Source organism: Coturnix japonica, chromosome 7 (genome assembly GCF_054131305.1).
Source record: "Coturnix japonica strain WE chromosome 7, WE-NBRP24, whole genome shotgun sequence".
In the NCBI taxonomy this organism is placed as follows: Eukaryota; Metazoa; Chordata; class Aves; order Galliformes; family Phasianidae; genus Coturnix; species Coturnix japonica.
In genome coordinates this window covers 17,718,546-17,738,552 of record NC_140669.1, presented here as the reverse complement: position 1 = coordinate 17,738,552, position 20,007 = coordinate 17,718,546, and the positions used below count along the sequence as shown (strand labels likewise).

Below are 20,007 nucleotides of genomic sequence, written 5' to 3'. Positions count from 1 at the left end.
ATTTTTTAATATCCAACACAATTTCTACAATTCTAGTTTATATCTTCATTTTTGCTGAACACAAATTGAAAGACAATCTGAAATTCCAATCTTCACTGTATTTAAAAGACTCTCATTAATAAATATTTTTAAAGAAGTGTTCAAGAAGTATTAAGCATTTAAAAATGAAGGGAAAATATTGACATATTACAGGTACTGCGTCCCCCTCCCTTCAACAACAGCACTTACAGTGTTGATTAAGGAGCATCCTAATTGAAATGCGACTCATGTAGAAACGGTCTAAAAAATACTGCACGTTCTGCGAGGTCACTGGATCAATGCCAAAGCTTTCCTTGTATTCTATCACTCCTTGAGCCATGGTAGGAATTACATCATTGTGTCGATTGCGTATTTTTATCACGGTATCTGTAAAACTAAAATTAATACATTGTTAGGTGTTCACTTTCAAGTGAATTTAATCCTCTGGCAAATTGAATATCTGCCCATGAAAATGAAGACAGTTGTGTATAGAAATACCACAGCTCTGCCTGCTGCAGTGAGAAAACAGCCCAGTCTTTAGAGTATATAAATAATTCCATGCAACTTGCACTCAGTCGATAATGGTGCCACCAGTGGTGATGATTTACACACTTACTGTTTACTTACTGTTATTTTATTGACCAATGCCAAAAGAAGAGAAAACTGTGCCAACCATCATCATGCAAATCATCCCATACCTGTCAAATAGTAGCTATAGTCAGCCAGTAATGATCAAACCCAGTCCACAGATGAAAAGTTCCATACAGCACTGACAGCATTGCAAAGAACTGGTAAAAATTTGGTTAAGTTTAATGTGTTCGTAGCTTCCTCAGTGTAACAAAGAAAGTCCCAAGAGCACAATGGTATGGCATAAAAGTGCTTTGTTTCATGTTTCAGTGTTCCATCCTTCCCAGGGGTAAGGGATAATGTGTCTTACCTAGAGACTGAAGATAGCTAAATTTTTTAAGCCACTTCTTTTCTTGCTAGTCTTTACATATAACATCAGTATTGATATACACAACAGATCCTTACCTGTGAATAGCCCCCGAATCTTCTGAGCTCTTGTCTTTAAAGTCAAGGATCTCCTGAAGACTCTGGACATACCTTTAAATGAAAGAAACATGACACAGACCAGTGCTAATATACCTCCCTAATTCCCTCTGGTTAGCAAAATTCTAAGACTGGTTGCAACTAAATAATTTTGATATGTCCCCATATCTTGCAAAAATTGACACTTAAACTCCTTATTATAAGCAATTTTACTTTTCAAAGGACAGCTTTTTAATTTTAATAGCCTTGTATTGATCCTGCTGTTCTCTAGCTTTGGGAGCTTTCTATTGTTTTCTTATTTTCTCCACCCTTAGTCTCAGTTTGCAGTAACCTGTCTTCTAGACAGTTTCTATTCTGTTTTGCAAGCACTTTGTGCATGTAGACACTTCTGTTGGTTTCTGCAGCTAGCTTCTTCATTTTAGGTAAGTTCTCTATTAAACATTGCTCTAGTGGATTTTTGTTATTACTGAATTCTCATACATGACCATTTGGAATGGTTAATGACTTTTAATTCCCTTGTCAGTTACCTAATTGCTCCTGCAGGTTGTTTGATTGTTTGCTGTTTTGTTTTTTCCCCAAGTCTTCAAATGTATTTTCTGTCCCATTGGAATATTTACTCATTCTAAATCATTTCATGTTATGAGCACATTAAGTACTTCTTTCTGTAGCATTTAAAGAGTTGCTCCTCCAGCTGAGTATATGAAGAAAGTCATCCTTAAAGGAACTAAATATCTCTTACCAACTCTGCACCAGCTGAACTGAAGGTGTTCTGAGAAGATTGTCTGGAAGCAGGCTTATTTCCTTCATTATGTTTGCTAATCTTACAGGCAGCTCTTGTCGCAGAAACATAAATGAAGTCTTTTCACAGGCATTTTCAGATCCTGGGACCAAAAAAAATATTTGACAACGTTAGAACAAAGTCAGCATTTATGGCGGAGTGCTATACAAACCCTCATGTTTTTGCCTAAGAGGCCTCTGGTTAGGTTTTAAAGTTGACTCAGACAGTCTGGTATGCCAATGTTTCTTTCAAGGCAGCAGTACACTTACATTTTAAACTGTTAATTCATAATGAAACCTACCAGCTCTGTAGACATAAGGACAACCTTGAAAATTTAAGAGTAACTACTGCAAGAACTGCTGGCCCGTGCCATTCAACTTTAAATAAAATTTCTATCTAATTAATTTGCTTGCTTCATGTGTAGCAAACACTAACTACCACTGCTGAAACGATACATCATTCATGAAAAGCAAATGAAACCAGCATGGGAAGCTATATGTTAGAGTCTGTGTACATGTCAATTATATGCAGTTATTAAGTAAAGGCATAAATTCACTCCCATAATGCTTGTTTTACTAGGCCAGAAAGGAGGAGGGAGGAAGCAAAGAGGGTAAGAAGTGCTGACACTTTAGCAGTGCCACATCAGTGGCATCTAAGCTTCACTATGCTACATACTGCTGTGAAGTACCTGCCTCAGTTCTGGTGTTTCACAACAGACAACTTCTAAGAACTCTGTCAGTGGAGTTTTTGTTCAGTTCAGTCCTTCAATATGATAAGGGGAAGAGCTGGGGAAGCCCTACACACTGGTGTCTACATACAAGCTCTGCCCAGAAACCTAATTCTTTACCCTAGTCAGATTGTGTTTCCAGCATGACTGTTAGTGGCCTTTCCCTATTCTCAGGTAAAAATCTCATGATTTTTGAAGGTATAAGAATGAAAATGAAACTATAATCTCAGACTGCCCCCTTGCACTTGGCAAATGACATCCTGCAAAACAGCTTTGACTCTGGAGGTCACATCACAGTCCTGGCTCAAAATCAGGAGGCAGCTTAAGGTAAGCAAGATTTCAGTGAATGGGCAAAATGTTTTGTTTCTCTGCGCAGTTAGGACTTACCTGTGCAAAGAATTTATAAGACTCCTACAGAAAACACCACACACATACAATCCAAAATATAAATGACACGTAAAATTAAGACCTAAACTCACTTACAGGATACTTCATTTACTACATTGAGAACCAAAGGAACTAAAAAGAGAAAAGCAGATTTTCTCTTAGTATTGGTGGGTTTTATGATTTTCTCTTTGATTGCTCTCATTTTTACAAAAGAAAGCAAAAAATTTCCCCACAAAAGCACCACTGGATTGTAATGGCCACGGAATGTCTCACAGACAAATGCTGTGTTCCACAGTACTCTTTTTTACCTTTGTTATTAGGATTTATTAAGAAAACACTAAGCAAACTAAAGTCAAAGATAAAAGCACAACAGTTTTCAAGATTATGCTATGCCAAGGTGGTAATAGCAAGGAAGTGGCCTCCCTTTTGACATGGTAAATACCACACCTTGAAAATAAATACGATATTAAGGCACAAATGATCATGTTGGTATTCTAGCAGTAAAACAATGGAGGTCAAAACTCACTCAGAATTGCAACGTTCGTGCTCAATAGATTTGAGACTACAAAGACTACAGCGAAGTTCCCTTAAAAATCCGGAATTGTAAACGCGGGATACATTTTATTGTAATGTACGAACATTGAATGGACAGATGAAGTAAGAGGATACTTAGAGGAATCTGTTTAAATCTTCCTATTTAGGAAGTCTGGGGCTCTGGAGTTAGTTCTCAGTTAAGTTTTACTTACAGGAAGATAAAGATCAGTATGGTTGTTTACTAGTTATTCGTTAACATATAGGTTATGACGTTGCTCTGCTTACAGAACCTACTGCAGCACAGCTCAACACTCAGGACTGCTGAAGGCCGTCCAGTATAACTTGCAGACCTTCCTCTGCGCGGCCTTGGAAGCAGAGCAGTCCCTGCGATCAGACCCTTTTCATTCCAAGTACTCCTCAACCCCGGGAACGACATTTGCAGTTTCAGCATGGAGCATCAGCCTGAGCTCCCTGCTGCCATTTTATTCATTTTCAAGGCCAGATTCCCAGCCTGTTTCTCGGCGTTTGCTTCCTGCCCCCTCTCACACGCATTCCCCAGCACTCAGCCCGTGGTGTTTATGCCGGGGACAGGCCCGTGACGGCAGAGCAATCGCAATGGTTCCAGCCGCCCGCTCCGACAGCGCTCCACGTTTCCTGCGCGCCGCAAAGCTGGCGTCCCTCTGGCTTTCAGCACGCTTCACGAGCGTGCTTTTCCGGCCGCCCCGTTAGCAAATACCAGCTGTCATCGGCACCAGCTGTCCCCGGCGCTGCAGTTTGGCGGAACACCAAACCACCTCTGTAACACCCACATCTCGAGTTTCCAGCCGAGTTTCAACCTTGCCTCAGTTTTGTCTCTGGGTAAGGAGCCATCTGGGCTCCGTTCTGGATGAGGGAGGCAGAAGCCGGTCCTACCACGAGAGCGGCGTTAAGCAGCAGCCCGCGGCGGGGGCGTGCCGAGGAGCTGCCCGAGCACCGCCCGCTGTGGGGCCACAGGCGCACGACCCCCACGCGCGCACGAAGGGCGGCAATGGGCCGCGCGAGGCCGGCCGGAGCCTGGGCCCCTCAGCGGAACCCGCGGCGAGACTCACCGAAATCCAGGAACTGCTTCATGGAGAGCGGCGAGGGGGAGAAGCGCGAGTAGAAGTCCACCTGCTGCGGGATGCTGCCCGGCGAGGCGCAGCGCAGCAGGGCGCGCAGCAGCCTCATGGCTCCTCCGGTGCGGCCCACGCTCGGCTCAGCCCGTCCCGGCCGCCATCTCCCGCCGCACTCGCTCCCCCGGCCCCTGCCCGCACCGCAGCCTCCTCCGCCGCGCGGCCGGGGGAGGTGCCCGAGGCCCGTCCTCCCGGCCCGGCCCCACGCAGCTGCGGCGGGGCGGAGGAGAGGGCGGCTCCGAGGAGGGGAGATCCCGCCCGGCGCTACCGAGGTGGCCGCCGATCTCCGTCCCGGTGGGAGGCGACGGTCGCTTCAGGAGAATCCCGGGCTCGGCAAGGTAGATCGGAGGGGCTGCTGCCCCGGGGAGCGCCTGGGGGGCGGCGAGGGGAGAAGCGGGAAATGGCGGCCGGGCTGAGGGGGAACCTCGGCACAGCACGGCGCGGGGAGGGACGTTGTGCAGTGCGGAGCGGAGCGGAGCAGCGCTGAGGAGAACCGGGATTCGATCCTAAGAGGTGATGTGCTCCGATAGGGCAGAAATGAGGCCGGGCTGTCGCGGCGGCGCTGTAAGCGCAGTGAGGCGGTACCTGCTGCGGGTCGTGCCGCCGGATGTGGGAGCGCTCGTGCGGGCGCTCGCGCGTATGAGGCACCGATGTGTATTGGGCAGGTGCTCACTGTGCTCGAGCGAAGATCTCGGACATCAATGAAAAAAGCAGCTACGAGTGATCACGTGCGTTCTGATGCGTTTTCCGTCATGGGGGTGTTGAACCCCGCAGTCAGCGCAGCGCTCAGAGCAGTGCTGTGGTGGGTCTGCCCCTGCGCTGCTTGCTTTTGTACTGATGCTTGTGGTTCTTTCTCGTGAAATTAACACCCAAACGTGGCCTGTTCTCTCCTTGGCCGTGCTGGGAACAAGCGGCCAAAGTCCTACGCCAGCCCGAGAGCTGCTTTGCTGTTTCTGCCATGTTACCCTGCTCTACTCCGACCAGCAGCAGTAGCTAATGGGGCAAGCCAACGACTCTATCGTCTCTGTATAAACACAGGCTAATGATACTGCGCTGCTTACAGGAGCTCACATGCTTCTCAGTCTTGGAGCAGTTTGAGACATGAGGAAGTATTACTTCTAGGAAAGGGTAGTCAGGCACTGGAATGCACTGCCCAGGGAGGTGGTGGAGTCACCGACCACGGGAGTGTTCAAGAAACGTTTGGATGTTGTGTTGGGGGATATGATTTAACTGGGAAGTATTGGTGATGGTCGGACTAGATGATCTTCTAGGTCTTTTCCAACCTTGATAATTCTGTGATTCTGTGATTCCTGGCTTCCATTACTGCTGTTCTTAAAACCGGCTTATAATGATATCAGCTGTGAGCTAGGAGCAGTTTAAAGCAGTACCCCTAGGCAGTAAGTTGGGTGTTTGTAATTTGTTGCAGCTGCTTAAAATGGTTCTGGGCTGGTTTCATCTTTTCCACCTGCATGCTGTTGCCCTGGTGCCCGTGTGTCAGCTTTTTCTTGCTTTGTAACTCAAACACATAACAGAAAGATTGTATTAAGGGAAAACAAACAAACAAATGTACCATGACCTTTAAACCCCTCTTCCTTAAATAACTCCTGTTTCAAAACTGTCTGCACGTATTCCATATCATGACACACAGTTTGGAGGAGCCATCACCTCCCTCCACGCACAGGGCTGAGGGGATATGGCAATATTCACAGTGTGACTGTTGGTGTCTGCAACGTTTAGCCTGCCTTTCTGATGTACCAGTGAGCCTTGCTGTGGCTCTCTCGTTTAATTATGATAAGAAACCACTATTATCAGAGCAATGTTTAGTTTTAAAAAATTTATTTCACACTTCTATACAAATATCCACAGGTAATTTCTAATGATGGAATGATTGTTAGCTGGTATTAAAAACAAGTCTGAAATAGAAGTATGCCAGTGACGTGACTTATTGAGAATAATTTTCACTTTAACACTGCAGAGACATTCATGGTCTTAGGGGAGGGCCACAATCTGCTTTAAAAACAGAGGCTGGGAGTAGTTGGTTGCCAAGCATCTTAGCACCTCGTTAGCGTGGCCTCTTATGCTGCACAGCCTATCAGTGAAAAAGCTATTTTTAAAAAAGCTCGAAAACTGAGTAACAGCAAAATGCATTTGTCACGGTTCACAAAATCAGGGTCATGTACTGAGATGATTTAATGGGAGGAAGAAGAGCCTACTAAATTACTGCCCTTTCTATAAGGATAGCATTTTAGGTGAGCGTAGCTTCTAAAAAGGTCTTAAAAGTTAGTAGCAGAAATCAGACACCTGACAACTGCCCTCTTAACAGGTTTTTACCCTCTGAGAGGAAGAAGTACCAAGAGGTTTTTGCATAGTTTAAACTGCAAACAACTAGTGTGCACGCTTCTTGAGCAGAATTCTGTCCTATATGGAAAAAACTGCAAACTGATCTTCATTTTTAAGGAGTACCAGTGCTTTAGAATAAGGGTAAAGAAAAAAAAAAAAAGTAATCTCTATATAGTTTTATCAATGCTTAGATTGCTGATAAGCACAGCATTGTGGCTGCTCTCTTAACAATGTTCAGGTATTCAAGAGGGTTCAGTAGTCTCAAAGTGGATCAGGTCAGATCCTCATAGTTAAGTTAGGCATATACAGCCTCGTCAAGTGCTTCGTACAGTTGTAGTAGTCAACACCGTTTGCCAGACAGGAAGTCCTTATGAAGCTGGAAAGCTGCTTCCAGAGAACCTCTCACTACCAATGAAGTATAAAACTGCATCTTAAAAACCCTACCTATGCTTGGTGTCTGAACTGTTTAATAGTCTCAAGTAATGTACAAAGTCATATTACAAGACCTGGTAGTTCCTATTAGATCAAGTTACAAATACCATGAAAAAAAAAAAAAAAGACTCCATGTACATCACTGGAATAAATATTTACATTTTTAGAAAGCGTTGGCACCTTCAGTGATTTATTAAACTGCAATGAAAGCCTCAGGTCTCATCTTCTGAAGTTCCTAAGCACAGTGGTTTCAAGGTTCAGGAAAGTCTTTGGCCTAACAGTCAAAGACAACAATCGATAACAAAAATAAATACAAAAATGACTAAAATATATATATATACAAAAAGTACATCTAATATTCAAGCCTCTTTTTAAAAAACTAAGAAAAAAACAACCTGTGTATATTTGTTGTGAGCAACATTTACATAATCTGATTTTAAAAATTGAGCAACGCGACCTATTGTGCATACAACTGAAGGTGATGCTTTTTGTAAGCCCTAGCTACTGCAGCAGCAAAGCTTATGGCTAAAATAGATTTGCAGGTCTTCAGATGATACTTAACTACATATGTTAAGGCCAGTGTGTTTGTAAGGGATCGAACATCAAGGGAAGACTGGAGAACCTGCACTGATCTCAATCATGCAATTCCCAGGAACATGAGGAGCACAGGAGAAGGCCTGCCAGATTGGGTCTGCATGTTCTGCAGCAAAGAGCCCAAATCAACACGGTGTCTTCTAAAGCCTGAGCTAGATTTGAAGGGGGGAAAAAGAGGCAGAGTGGAAATTACATAGTGCCAAAAAGGACTGACAAAGCAATTTTAACAGTGCAAACAAAAGCTGCAATGTAAGTAGTATTATCTACAAACAAACAGTGAAGATGTCCATAGTGTTCATAGGTCTAACTCCATGAGTTCACCATTAACAAAAGCATTACGCTGTATCTGAACTTTGAGGAGGGAAACAACTTCTTCCTAAGAATAACTTTCATTCTCATTCCATTTTGTGAACCACTGTTTTGTCTCAAGATCTTTGCATTTCCCGCCTTTGATCTCTCGTTCTTCTTTTCGAATTCTTACAGCATGATAGCGGGGGACGCTGTCATCGTACCTGGAGCGCTGGAAGAACCCACACTGGGGATGAGGAGAAAAAGAAGAGTTTAGATTGAAGTTGCTGTGGAAGTACTACAATCACAGAGGTGATGTATTCTTCATACAGGTAAGAGAACTGAATACAAAAAGATTACAGAATAGATTATAGACAGATTATAAAACACACCATATAAGTCTTCCTCTAAAATTGTTCTGTTGTGTATTGAGAAATCTCCATGCTAAAGAGAGATGTGCATACAGTTCAGGAATGTTTACTTCTCCTGAATGAAAGGCAGGTATGTACTTCATTACTCTATGTTGATGTGATTTACCATTAAACTTACAGAAAGACTTCCAGGTCTAAGGAAAGCTTACACTAGGGCTGTCTTTTCAAAGCGCCATCAGTACTACACTGCCTTAACTAACCACACATTTACAGTCCTAGAGCACAGATATTGCTTAATTTGCCAAAGTGAAAAACAGCTATAAATTGAAATTTTGTAGCATTCTGCGATGAACAACTCCCATTATGAAATACAGTAAACTTTGTGCCCCAAAAGCTTTCTTTTTAATCAAAACCACTATTAAACTTGATTGTTTTTTTTAAACTACTTGAGAAGACTGAAATGAATGTTCCAAATAAAGTGAGTTTTGGCCACAATGGTACTGTGATGATGACTGGCAAACATTTGACATGTTGATGGGTTTCTGAAGTCAAGATTAAGAGTACAAGACCCTGTGACAAACTGATTACGTACTGATAGCAAAAAAATAAAAGAGGTACGGTTTCATTTGTGACTTGTTTTAAAAAAATGTTTAAAAATAAAACTTCAATAGATCTGCACTTTAAGAGGGGAAAAATTCATTACGCATAGTTTTGACAGATTTTAGGTAAGAGTTCCTTCCCAACCCCTCATCTCAAAGCATCTCTAATTAATCTGTACGTGCATGTATTGCCTTAAGAAGCATAAGTTATCATGCATCCTGGTAGCTGCAGCAGAGAAGTTACTTCTAGAATAGAAAAGTATTTTTGAAACTGAAGGAAAAAAGGTGTTTTCACAGCAATTACCTTTTATTTATGAATGCTCTTTTCATTATTAGCAAATTTATTTTTAAGCATGCAGTAAAAGGTTAATAAAGCAAGTTTATCTTCTAGGTAGTCTTAACTGTAAGTATTAACTCTGCATTGTCAATTACCATCTCTAAAGCTTAAAAAACAAAAAAACCAAAAAAAACCAAAAAAAAACCCTTATGTTAAATCATCAGTTAAAAAACCACTGCAACAGATCAATATGTTTTCTAGAGAACTAGAAGCTTCTTAGACCAAGGTAACCACCTGTGTTTATATATGCTAAAATCTGAAAATTTATTAAGAGAGTAAGCAAGCAAGTACTGACAGTCTGAAATCCAAAAGTTAATAGAACATATGCAGCAAAAGCTTCATCGTTAGCCACCATACCCACAGCATGTGCCACCACAGCTAAAAATTAAAAAATATCATCAATTACCAATTACAGAAGTAGATCAATACTACGCATCAGAAGTAAGCCTCTCTTTATCAGATGGCTGAGCATGGATCTCAGCCTTGTGATATGTGGCATCGTAATGATCTTTCTTACTTCTTTTGAAGAAACCACACTACAAGGAAGCAAGGTATTTAGTCAATTTCAGTGGACCAGAAGAGTTAAACCTATCAGAACCGACTATAACAACCTTTCCATAATTTCTTCACAGCCTGGTTGCCTGAAATTTTAGACAGTTTTCACAGGAAAAGTCAGCTGCTATTACTAGATTTGAGAACTAACATACTCTGTACAGGAGCAAAATAACCTGTGCAGTGTAAGGAATGCTGTTTTAGAGGCTTTGTGATAAAATTCTAATGCATTGTTTTTTGAAGAAAAGCTACTTATACAGCACATCTATAGCAACTAAAGCTGTCTGTGAAGAGCAGCAAGATCACAAACCAATTTATGCACAGGATAAATGCTTAGTCCTGTTCAACAGGAGCATGTATCTCATCCCCAGCCACGTAATTGCCTACAATGTACAGCGTTTGTCCTTCATAAGATGATTTTCTGTCATCAAAAGGAGTTCAAAATGTGTATGAGAGCATCTTTATGTGCAGTAGTAGACTAATAGTTGTAACCTAACAGTCCATCCAACAATATTAATGGTAATTTCTTAGAAGACTTGCAACAGAGACTATCCATTTCTTTGAGGAGGAAATAAAAAGCATACTATGAAAAATCATCCATAGCAAGCAGTGATTCCAACAATGCCACCTGCTCCAGTTTCTCCAAAGGCAAGTGACAGGATATTCCTCTTCACCCACTCTTTCTAAATGAGTGTCTTCTCTCCCCCACTGACTTATTACTTACTGGCTTTGGCAGTTAGTATAAGAAAAGAACTACCCTATTCTACTTGGAACCACCTTTAGTTGTAGAAATGCCAAAGGCAGTTTAAAAAGTACTTGTTTTTTGTTTGTTTGTTTGTTTTGCAAATTCTTAACTTTTCCTTTTAAATACAAATTTGCTTCTTCAAGGTCTCTAAGATAAGGAGCCCATACAAAAGAAATTGGACACACAGGTAATGTGCTATTTTTGTATCTCTTGTTGTTTTATTTTTTCCCATCTACCCTTGAGTTTAATAGCATTAGGAATAGCATGAGAACAAAAACTTAATTGTTTGCTATCTTATTACTTGAATGCCAGGAAATATAAAATAATCAAGTAAGTAAAAACTTACCTTCCATAACAAGAATACCAGGAGCGCAAGCATCAGTACTCCAGCAAAAATAGCCACTGCAATGATCCACCAAGGCACCCCTGTATAAAGGGCTACTGGCTTTGCAGGAAAGACTGTAACACGCACCTAGAGGAAAGAAAACATGTAAAGATTGAAAAAGCACTTCAAAAGCATCCATCTTTAACATAAAACTGTAATTTATAGTCTTTTTTTTTTTTTCTTCCTACAACGTCTTCTCTCACTACAACATGTTTTTGAAGAAAAGGTTTCTATGGGTATCATTTTGACATAGCAGCAAGTTTTGCCAACCAAATTAAAAAGGATCACTAATTCAAAATTTGATTCCAAAGATCCAATATATCAGCTCCTTTTGCTTTCAAATGGTTTATCTTTTCTAGTCTTTGAGATAAGCTGGAAACATAACATGATCTGTGGCAGGCATTAAATGCTGAACCTACCTGAGCAGCTTCATTGGTGAGTTTGACGTTCTTAGCTGCAGCAGGAACACTGATTGAGGCCCTAACAAGAATGTCCAGGTAGTTCATTTTGGAGTATTCCTGTTCCAAAATAAAATACAGTTATTAGACATATGACGGGAAAGAACTCTAAACTTCCAGAAATGCCAGGAGAACTTACTTCCAAGAAAGTACTGTTCCACAGTCTGGAACGCAGCAAAATCGATGCCTTGCTGTCAAAACCCCTCAGTGGACATTTTATGTCCACACACCGTGCATTCACCTTGCAGTCCTGCAGTTAGAAATTTTTACATGTAAGAGCATCTTCACAATTTTCTAAACATCGTATTTAAGCACAAGAACCAAAATCTGTTTGTACCAACAACAATGGGAAAATATGATAAAAGTGCAATTTGTGTTTATTTCAGCATAGATAACTATACAGAAATTCCCAATTTCCTCACCTCAGTAAGTAAATATGAATTAACAAATTCTAAAAGCATCAGTGCTTGGATTTAAGATAGAAACAAATCAAAGCCCTATCATCTTTCATGCTGCCAAACTCAAAAAAGCCCTGTTAGGAGTGGAGAAGGAAGTGCCCACCAAGACTAGCTGATGCAGTATGCTTACCAATGTCATGTATTTTCTTTCTGAAAATAATGAAAATGTCTTGCTGTCTGTAATCTGCTTCTCTGCAATCTCACGCTTTCTTCTTGAGTTATGGGATTCCTTCAAAATAAAATGTTTCTGTCACAACTCTGTCTTAATGATGTTGTTATATATCCCCTTTTTTCTACATTCATTGCTGATAATAGAATCATGAAAATTTGAGATCAACCACTAAAAAGCCAACTGCCTGCTTGCTTTTGGCATGTCAATGAGTTTTAAGATGTAAAGAGCTTTTTATGCTGTTTCTGTTTTTGTTCTGTGTATACAGCATTAATATTACTACGTTAATAGGTGTACAGGTGATATGGTCAGTACATACTGGTTTGAGTTTTTTGAAATATAAACTGATTACTCACAGAAAGTTTAGCAATGATCAACAGATAAGTACAGATTGAAGTACGTGCAGTTTTAATAGCTAGGATTGCAACTTCTCCCAAATGACCTTGAGATTATATGAAAAACAGTGAAAATGAAGGCTCAGGGGGGTTAGAAAAGCTTGCTGGGTTGGCATAATGAAGGACTGTGAAAATCCTGTTTGATAAATTCCTTCTGGAGGTAGGCTCTTACACTCTTTAATCACATGCTGTAGTGTTTTAATGGTGAACCTATTAGTGAACAAAAGAAGATAGAATAACATACCGCAACATGCAAGAAATTGATTTCATTCTGTGGTTGACAGGAAACCTTTTCCAAGCCCTTGGAGTCTATTTTCATCAAATATAGCAGCCATTTGCCATTACTGATTTCTTTTGGCCACTGGATGTCCAGGGAAGCTGTACCAAATGCTTTCAGGGGCCTGCCCAAGTTGGTTACCTATGAAAATAAATCTTCTTTATGTTGTGCAATCTGTTCCAAATGGATTTATCACCATTACTGACTTGGAGTCATGTAGACAACAGGAAATTAGAAAGTCACTAAAAGACAGTGTAAACAGCTTAAAGACAAAATGTATATGAAAACTAGCACATCTGGAAGGTAACTAAATGTCAAGGTATGAATTTTTAGTCTTACGAACATTAAGCTGCTGCTGTTTAAAAGTCTGTCTTTATAAGAAACACCCACTGTTTAGAGTTAACAAATCATTTGTCTACGTAACTGGAGCAAACTCCAAGCTTACAACAAACTTTTGACACAGAAAGATAACCAGAATCCTGCTCCCGCAGCTTGGGAAAACCTAGTTCTAAATCCAGAAACATTTTTGAGAATTTACACACACAAAAGGAGAAACTGTTCTAAATTACTCACTCTGAATTCATACTCTATGAGGTTTCCAATATTATCTTCAGATTTCATAGCACTCTCACCAACGATGTCACCTCCAAAATACACCTGGGAAGGCTTAGCCACTCTGTTCAGGTAAGGTGGAGAGAGGAAATGAATCAGGTTGTAACGAAGTCTGCAGCAAAGGTGCTCTCCCCCCAGCCTGCACCCCTATTTGTTCTGCTATTAACACTTACCCTGTGAGCGATAAAAGCAATTCAAGAACCACTTTAGCACTGGCTGTAATTGCAGTTGAATTTACTTGAGTGCTTGTTCTACAATGGAAAGGAAACAATGCTGCTGATTTTACAAGTTTAGAAGTTTCTTACTTTACTATTAAATTGCTTTTATGAATCAAACCACTCATTCAAAATGTTTATGGCCATCTGTCTAAACAAAATGCGCACAGACACACACATACACAAAGAAAACTTACGTCTCCAGCTTGAGGTTAATGTCCAAGTCTGTTGTATCAACATTAACTTTAGTGGTACTTAAGATCAGATAAAAGGTTACCTAGATAAGAAAGAACATCCAGGAAACGTGAACATTTAGAAAAGATATTAATATATGCAGTATTATAGTAATACACCGTCAAATTCTAAAGCTAAAAAGACAGATCTAGGCCAAATTTCTGGTTATAACTCAGAAACTTTACAAGACTGCAGTCAGGAATCACGTTGTCTAGCTTGAGTAAAGTAACTGCAACTCACATTGGAGTTTCTCTTGAATGGATTTCCAAGTTCACACTCTGCTTGAGAGCCATTCTGGTTAGCACCGCATGTGAGCTGTTTTTCCTGAATAAACAGAACATATTTATTATTTGATTTATGCTAAAAACACTTTAAAAATTGAATACCCTTTCTCTTATAAACACTTACAGGATATCCTCTCATCTCCCTGAATGCAGAATAAGTCAGACTATCTGGAAAAGTTGCAATTAGTTTAGCTTCATATGCATCTTCTCCATCTTTCTTTGGATTTCTTGCATCAGATGGATTATTTGTCACTGTTATTTCCAGGGCAATATCTTTCTGATCTTTTAAAACGAGCACTGGAATGCCATTTTCACTGCAGAAACAGAACATACAGAGCTGTGCATCAAGGAAACAAATGTGTTTCAAAGTTTGTTTCTTACTATGGTTTACCCAAACATCATTCTCTCTGTTAATGAAGAATTACTGTGAAGAACATAAATACAGGAATGGCCATATTTTTTTGCGGCAAGCTCTGCTAAAGGCTGACTGTTCACAGTAAGTTAACATACTCACCTCTGTTTTCTTCTATGCATTTTCTTTCTAGTATCACTGGCCCTCCAAGGAGGAGGGGTGTTACAAGGTGTTACAATTGTTACCTTTGTGTTACGATGTAACAATTCCATCAATTTCTCTTTAATTGCTCCTCAGGGTACTCGACAAGAGTATACTGTAACTATACAGTTAACAGGACGTGCTAGGCTGGTCATCATTTCTCCAGCAGTTAGAAATCTTCTTCTAAATTTTAGACCGAATTTCCATGGTTGTAGCCGCTTTACATCCACCATTTGATTCTGTACCATTACTCTTCTTCTAAAGCTCAGCCCCACTCCCCCATGATCATCACCCTGACAGATACAACTACACAGGTCTCTGTTAGCCAGGCCAGCAGAACACAGCAGTTCTATCACCCAGAATAGTCTTTAAAAGCTGGCTTTTTTTTCAGCGCTTATCAATAATTTGAATTTTAGTAGTCACTGCTAAATCGAGTCTTACATTGGTAAATAGGTAAATCTGTCTTCGTTTCCTTCTCTACTGCAAAACCGGTACTGAAGTTTGAGATTGCTGTGACATTCGTTGTCTTCTCCACATCCTTCTTTCAAGAACTCCACCTAAATAAAAGCAAAGCACTTTTACTGCATGCCACATGACAATAGCTTAAAACATGATTTCTGATGTGCAGTGAATAAAGCAGCTACAAGGAGCTCAATAACTTTCCTGGATATGTCACTGATGCAGAGCTGTAATGCTGTTACAGCATCCTATCAATAGGAATGCTGACTGCATGTTTTTTTTGTTGTTGTTATATGGCATAAGAGTGCAGAGCAGAAGATGAATGATTCCCATTCTTATTTAAAAGTATGCTTCCTCCTAAACATGCTAAAGGGAGGGGGGAGTAGGAAAAGCCTAACAGCCATATGATTTTCCTTAATGTAACAAAAGAAATGCAGGAGTAAGTTCAGAATGTTTTCATGAACACATTCATAACAAAGCACAAAACATAAGCCAGTCCTTTGGTCACAATTTAGTTTTCTGCAGTCTTTAACGTTTGGTGACTTTCACAGTTTTCTAGGAAAATGTGCTGTTAAAGACTTACTTTTGTGATCTTTGTTTCAGATTCGTTTGAATTTAGTATCGGTATAAGGTCCGGAAGTGCTCTCTCTTTTCTGCTGGATGACGAGCCAGACTCCAGGCCAGCAATATTAACACTGACTGCTATAGGAATTGGGCGCAGCTTATCTTTAATTTTTTCCTGATAAAAATTTCAAATGACATAGTTAGCACACAGTGAAGAAAAACAAACTCCAAGACAAGCTTTTGATACACACTTTAGAACAAGTAGTAAAGCAACATCTCCTTTGCTACGTTTTGCAGGATTACAACTATTCATTATTTAGAAACAAGTAATTTTCTAAAAATATGCACGAACACAACAAATCCCAGCCTTGCTGTATCTTCTTTTTCTGGCTTCCTGATCTGATTATTTCTCTTTGATTTAGGAATTACTAGGAATAACAAATGGGAACTCAGGCAAATGAAACACGCTGTAACAATAAAATGACACTTTCTTCCTGTTAAGTAATTCCAAGGTCTTGAATTTCCCATGGCCAAAGGCAACACCAGACGCTTGTTACTTCTGTGCCACAGATAATTTGTTCAGCTTTTAGAGCAGTGCTGTCTTTAGGGGCCAGCATAGCAGCAAAGCGAGAAGAGAGTGCATACTAAGTTTTCCTATTGTGCCCATTCAAGCCATCTAAAACCCATGCTTTGAAATCCTTTTCCTAGTCAGTCGCACTGTTAAATTCTACCACTACTTTCGCATCTTCCAACAGCTCTCAATTTTTGGCATTTGTTGACTCTCTATTGTTCTAAATTGGTTCAGCTCTCTTGACCTCCACAGCACATTGCACTGGCTGCAACTTTTATTCACTCGTTGAAAGAAAGGCAGCGGGAGGAAGCACCATGTGTGCAGAGAATAGTAAAGAACTGCTTAGTTCCGGTTTTTTCATTTCAAAGCCTTATATTGCATGTGATTAAGTTGCATACAAAGTTACCACAAGGCTGAAAAAGCATGTTTTGTTATAAATGAAATAAAAACCAAATACTCTGCCTTACCTGCAGAACAAGCTTGGTTGTCACACACTGTTTGGAGTTCTGCCCCATTAGGGTGGTACTTGCAGTGAACTGATCAGACAGATAGTCTTTAAACCGTACCCTGGATGGCAGGCCTAATTGTCTCCTCTCATTTTCTGCTTCAAATGTATAGTTGATCTCTATATGAAGAAATAAAGTAGTTTGCTGTAAGGAAGAAACCTTGCCATGGTTAAAAAGAAAAAAAAAAAAAATCACGTATGATCTTACAGCAACATTCTAGAATAGTTTCACCCAGTGCTAGGTTTCACAACTTGTTACAGTTATTTACTAAATCTTCTCCATCTGCTGTTTTATCTCTCCCTATCTGAGGGGACACGGATACAATGTAAACTTCCAAACAAAATCCTCCTTTTAGTCAGAAAATTCCTGTTATTTTACCAATATTTAGAGCTGTAAATATTGTAATTGATGCTGCAGAGCCAGTAGAGGGCTGAGATAAGAAACTGTAAATGCTCTGACATGATTCCTTGCTTTCTATGTTGTCCCAGGTAGCACCTAAGCTAAGCAGCCAGCAGGATTTTGAGGTCAAGGCACACTGTTCATTTTAATACTGAAAGTGGTATTCTTGAGCTTTCTAGCTATGTCTGCTGAGGCAAGGAATAATACCGTGGTTTGACAGACGTGAATTTTGTCCATCTTCTAACCATCTCTGTGCTCACCAAGCTGATTTGCCCATCCTTAGGAGTGTGCATGTGAGCAGCCTCCAAATGCTGGAAGCACTTGGGCTGCTGAAGGGAACAACACCCTATTCAAGTACCTCTATGGATTTTACACTTAACTCAAAAACCCAAACACCACACAAGGAAGAGGAGGTTAGGGCTTAAAATTCTTATTTCCTCTCAAAACCTTTCCAAGTTTTCAGAAGTGTAATAACAGCAGCATTGTAGCAAGAGAAAAACAAAGCAAAACAAAACAGGATATAAAGGAAACTGATACTTTACATTTTAACTACATATATGATACAGTCTCCCAGCTTCCTATTAACATGGAGTTTTGTAACTTCAGCTGCTGATTTCCACAAAGCTATACACTCAAATACAGAACACTTCTTGTAGGGTAAGTCTCCAATGAGAAGCAATGCTTATTAACAACATAATAAAATGGGCTTTAAAACTACTTCCTAAAGCAAAAGTTGGAGAGGCAAACTGGCTGTTGTCTGTATGGCAGCCATTTGCTCACTGGAAGTTATGTCACCAAATTTCAGTTGAGTCTTTTACCAACAGAGCTTCCTAACACACCAGACACTGTGCTGCTCCAAATACAAATCCTGCATAGCTGACTGTCCTTAGCACCAAGTCACATTTTAAACCTGTCATGGTTTGAGATGAGTCATTATATTTTAAGTACTATTCTTCCATGATACCATCTTAAGTTTTATATATAAATTTATATACGCACACACACACACAACAAAGATTAAAACTATTTCTCTATAAAACTTACTTATTCTTGGGTTTAAATTACGCGGGTTTGCAGTATACTGAAAACACGCTTTCACATCCATCCTGTAAAAAGTGCAGAGAAATTAAAATTAATAAGACATGGTCCAATGGACTGAAAAGTTTTAATAATCCACTGAATTATGCTATGAGCCTTATGACTCCGCTTTTCAAGCTGGAACAATAATTTGCTGCTTACTAAACTGAATTAACAAAGCAAGTAAAAAATGTTTAATGAGCAGTTAGAAAAAACGATTTCTGGAATTTGCTTTTACATCTCTACTTATGAGAAAGCTGTTCAAGATAGGAAACCTTAACATTAATATACGTAAACATTAACAGTCCTAAGCGGAAAATCATACCCCCCATCACCCTAACAGTAACTGACTGAACGAATTTGACAACAGAAATGTCAGTACACCAACAGAATCCCAACACTACCAATTCAAACATTACCATATCTCACTGGGGTCTTCAGAGTTCTTTTTCTTTAGGTCAAGTTTGTCAGGCTGTACTGTAATGCTCTTTGTAATGCTTATAACAGGTCGAGATCTTTATTTGGGGAGGAAAAAAAGGAATGAAAAGAAAGGGTAAAAGAAGAAGAATTTCAGTTAAAATTAATGCAACAACTCATACAAATCCAGATGTCTCTATGCCTGCACTGATTTGCAGCAAAGACCCCAAGAAACACAGGGTTTGGCTTTCATAATAGTAAGAAACAAAACAATGTAAAGCTAAGCTAAACAAGTCAGAATAAGTGACTACAACAGTGAGTAGGAAATGCCTAATGAGGGAGCAGGGCACACTAATGCAATGTCATGGTTGTTATTTTATACACACACGGGAAATTCAAAGTGATGGTTCCCATACCAATGGTAATTCAGCCCTTGTGAGCAACTGTAGGGACTAAAGTTCATTCAGATTAATGTCCAGAACAGCTTTAATGTGGAGCCTGGATGGCTATGGCAAACAATGCTCTTATATCCTGACTCCTCTACATGCAGACTGCAATCATGATTTAGCCTTGCAACTTTTTCTTTCTTTACCTTTTTGGATGGTGGGGGAGGAGGGGGGTAAGAAAAGGCAGCTGTTCATAAACACAAGGGTTGAGTTTTCACTTTGACAAGTTTTTTTGTAATGCCCTTATAATTAAAACTTTTTTTTTACTAAGTAGAGCGTTTGATAATCTATTAAGCATCCATTTATTTTCTTCCACAAGCAATACAGGCTGCTTTTGTTATACACTGTTTCAGTATATTTAAAGGCATTCCAATTACACACACAGATTCCATACACCTTAGAGACAGGATCATCAAAAGACTGTAGGAAAGGCAATTCTCCCTGAAGGGCAGACTTCTTTTCACCACCAAAATTAGGATAACCAGTTTGGCAGTTCCACCCCTCCCTTTTTGAGACCTGATAATCACCACCAAAGCCTCAAACTTCACACAGGATTCACTGCTCTGGTAAGAAATAGCTCTCTTCCTGCTCATTACTGGTGAACTCAGCTTAACAGTAACACTGA

General features: G+C 40.1%; 2 protein-coding genes and 1 long non-coding RNA gene across 15 annotated transcripts in view; 1 reads left to right on the top strand and 2 right to left on the bottom strand.

Annotated features, from left to right (window-relative positions):
• PDK1 (pyruvate dehydrogenase kinase 1) overlaps positions 1–4,799 on the bottom strand; it is a 29,136-nt gene extending 24,337 nt beyond the window's left edge. For all 7 annotated transcript variants that reach the window (XR_014947965.1, XR_001556522.3, XR_004307933.2 and 4 more), the window contains exons 1-4: positions 4,583–4,799; positions 1,808–1,949; positions 1,051–1,122; positions 229–413 (exon numbers count right to left, since the gene is read on the bottom strand). Coding sequence is in view for 2 of the 7 variants with exons in the window: in XM_015868531.3 (XP_015724017.1) it covers positions 229–413; positions 1,051–1,122; positions 1,808–1,949; positions 4,583–4,700 (517 nt within the window). In the remaining 5 variants the exon portion in view is untranslated. The remainder of the gene's footprint in view (positions 1–228; positions 414–1,050; positions 1,123–1,807; positions 1,950–4,582) is intronic.
• A 1,665-nt stretch (positions 4,800–6,464) lies between these two features.
• The window catches only part of ITGA6 (integrin subunit alpha 6), a 37,007-nt gene continuing 23,464 nt past the window's right edge, over positions 6,465–20,007 (bottom strand). For 3 of the 5 annotated variants that reach the window (XM_085552489.1, XM_015868494.3, XM_032445829.2), the window contains 16 exons: positions 18,939–19,034; positions 18,487–18,548; positions 17,005–17,162; positions 15,986–16,141; positions 15,385–15,500; positions 14,515–14,704; positions 14,347–14,430; positions 14,070–14,149; positions 13,831–13,908; positions 13,619–13,721; positions 13,013–13,186; positions 12,335–12,433; positions 11,886–11,996; positions 11,708–11,806; positions 11,250–11,375; positions 6,465–8,546 (listed from right to left, as the gene is read on the bottom strand). In XM_085552489.1, the coding sequence (XP_085408615.1) occupies positions 8,388–8,546; positions 11,250–11,375; positions 11,708–11,806; positions 11,886–11,996; positions 12,335–12,433; positions 13,013–13,186; positions 13,619–13,721; positions 13,831–13,908; positions 14,070–14,149; positions 14,347–14,430; positions 14,515–14,704; positions 15,385–15,500; positions 15,986–16,141; positions 17,005–17,162; positions 18,487–18,548; positions 18,939–19,034 (1,891 nt within the window). In that variant the 3' untranslated portion in view covers positions 6,465–8,387. Of the gene's footprint in view, positions 8,547–10,012; positions 10,143–11,249; positions 11,376–11,707; positions 11,807–11,885; positions 11,997–12,334; positions 12,434–13,012; positions 13,187–13,618; positions 13,722–13,830; positions 13,909–14,069; positions 14,150–14,346; positions 14,431–14,514; positions 14,705–15,384; positions 15,501–15,985; positions 16,142–17,004; positions 17,163–18,486; positions 18,549–18,938; positions 19,035–20,007 lie in introns of all 5 variants that reach the window. The other 2 variants (XM_015868495.3, XM_085552488.1) reach the window with 1 other exon arrangement.
• Positions 8,494–20,007, top strand: part of LOC107316713 (uncharacterized) — a 27,401-nt gene continuing 15,887 nt past the window's right edge. For 2 of the 3 annotated variants that reach the window (XR_001556524.2, XR_001556525.2), the window contains exons 1-2: positions 8,494–8,631; positions 11,047–11,090. This is a non-coding gene — a long non-coding RNA (uncharacterized LOC107316713). Of the gene's footprint in view, positions 8,632–11,046; positions 11,091–11,215; positions 12,461–20,007 lie in introns of those variants that run through there. The other variant, XR_014947971.1, reaches the window with a different exon arrangement.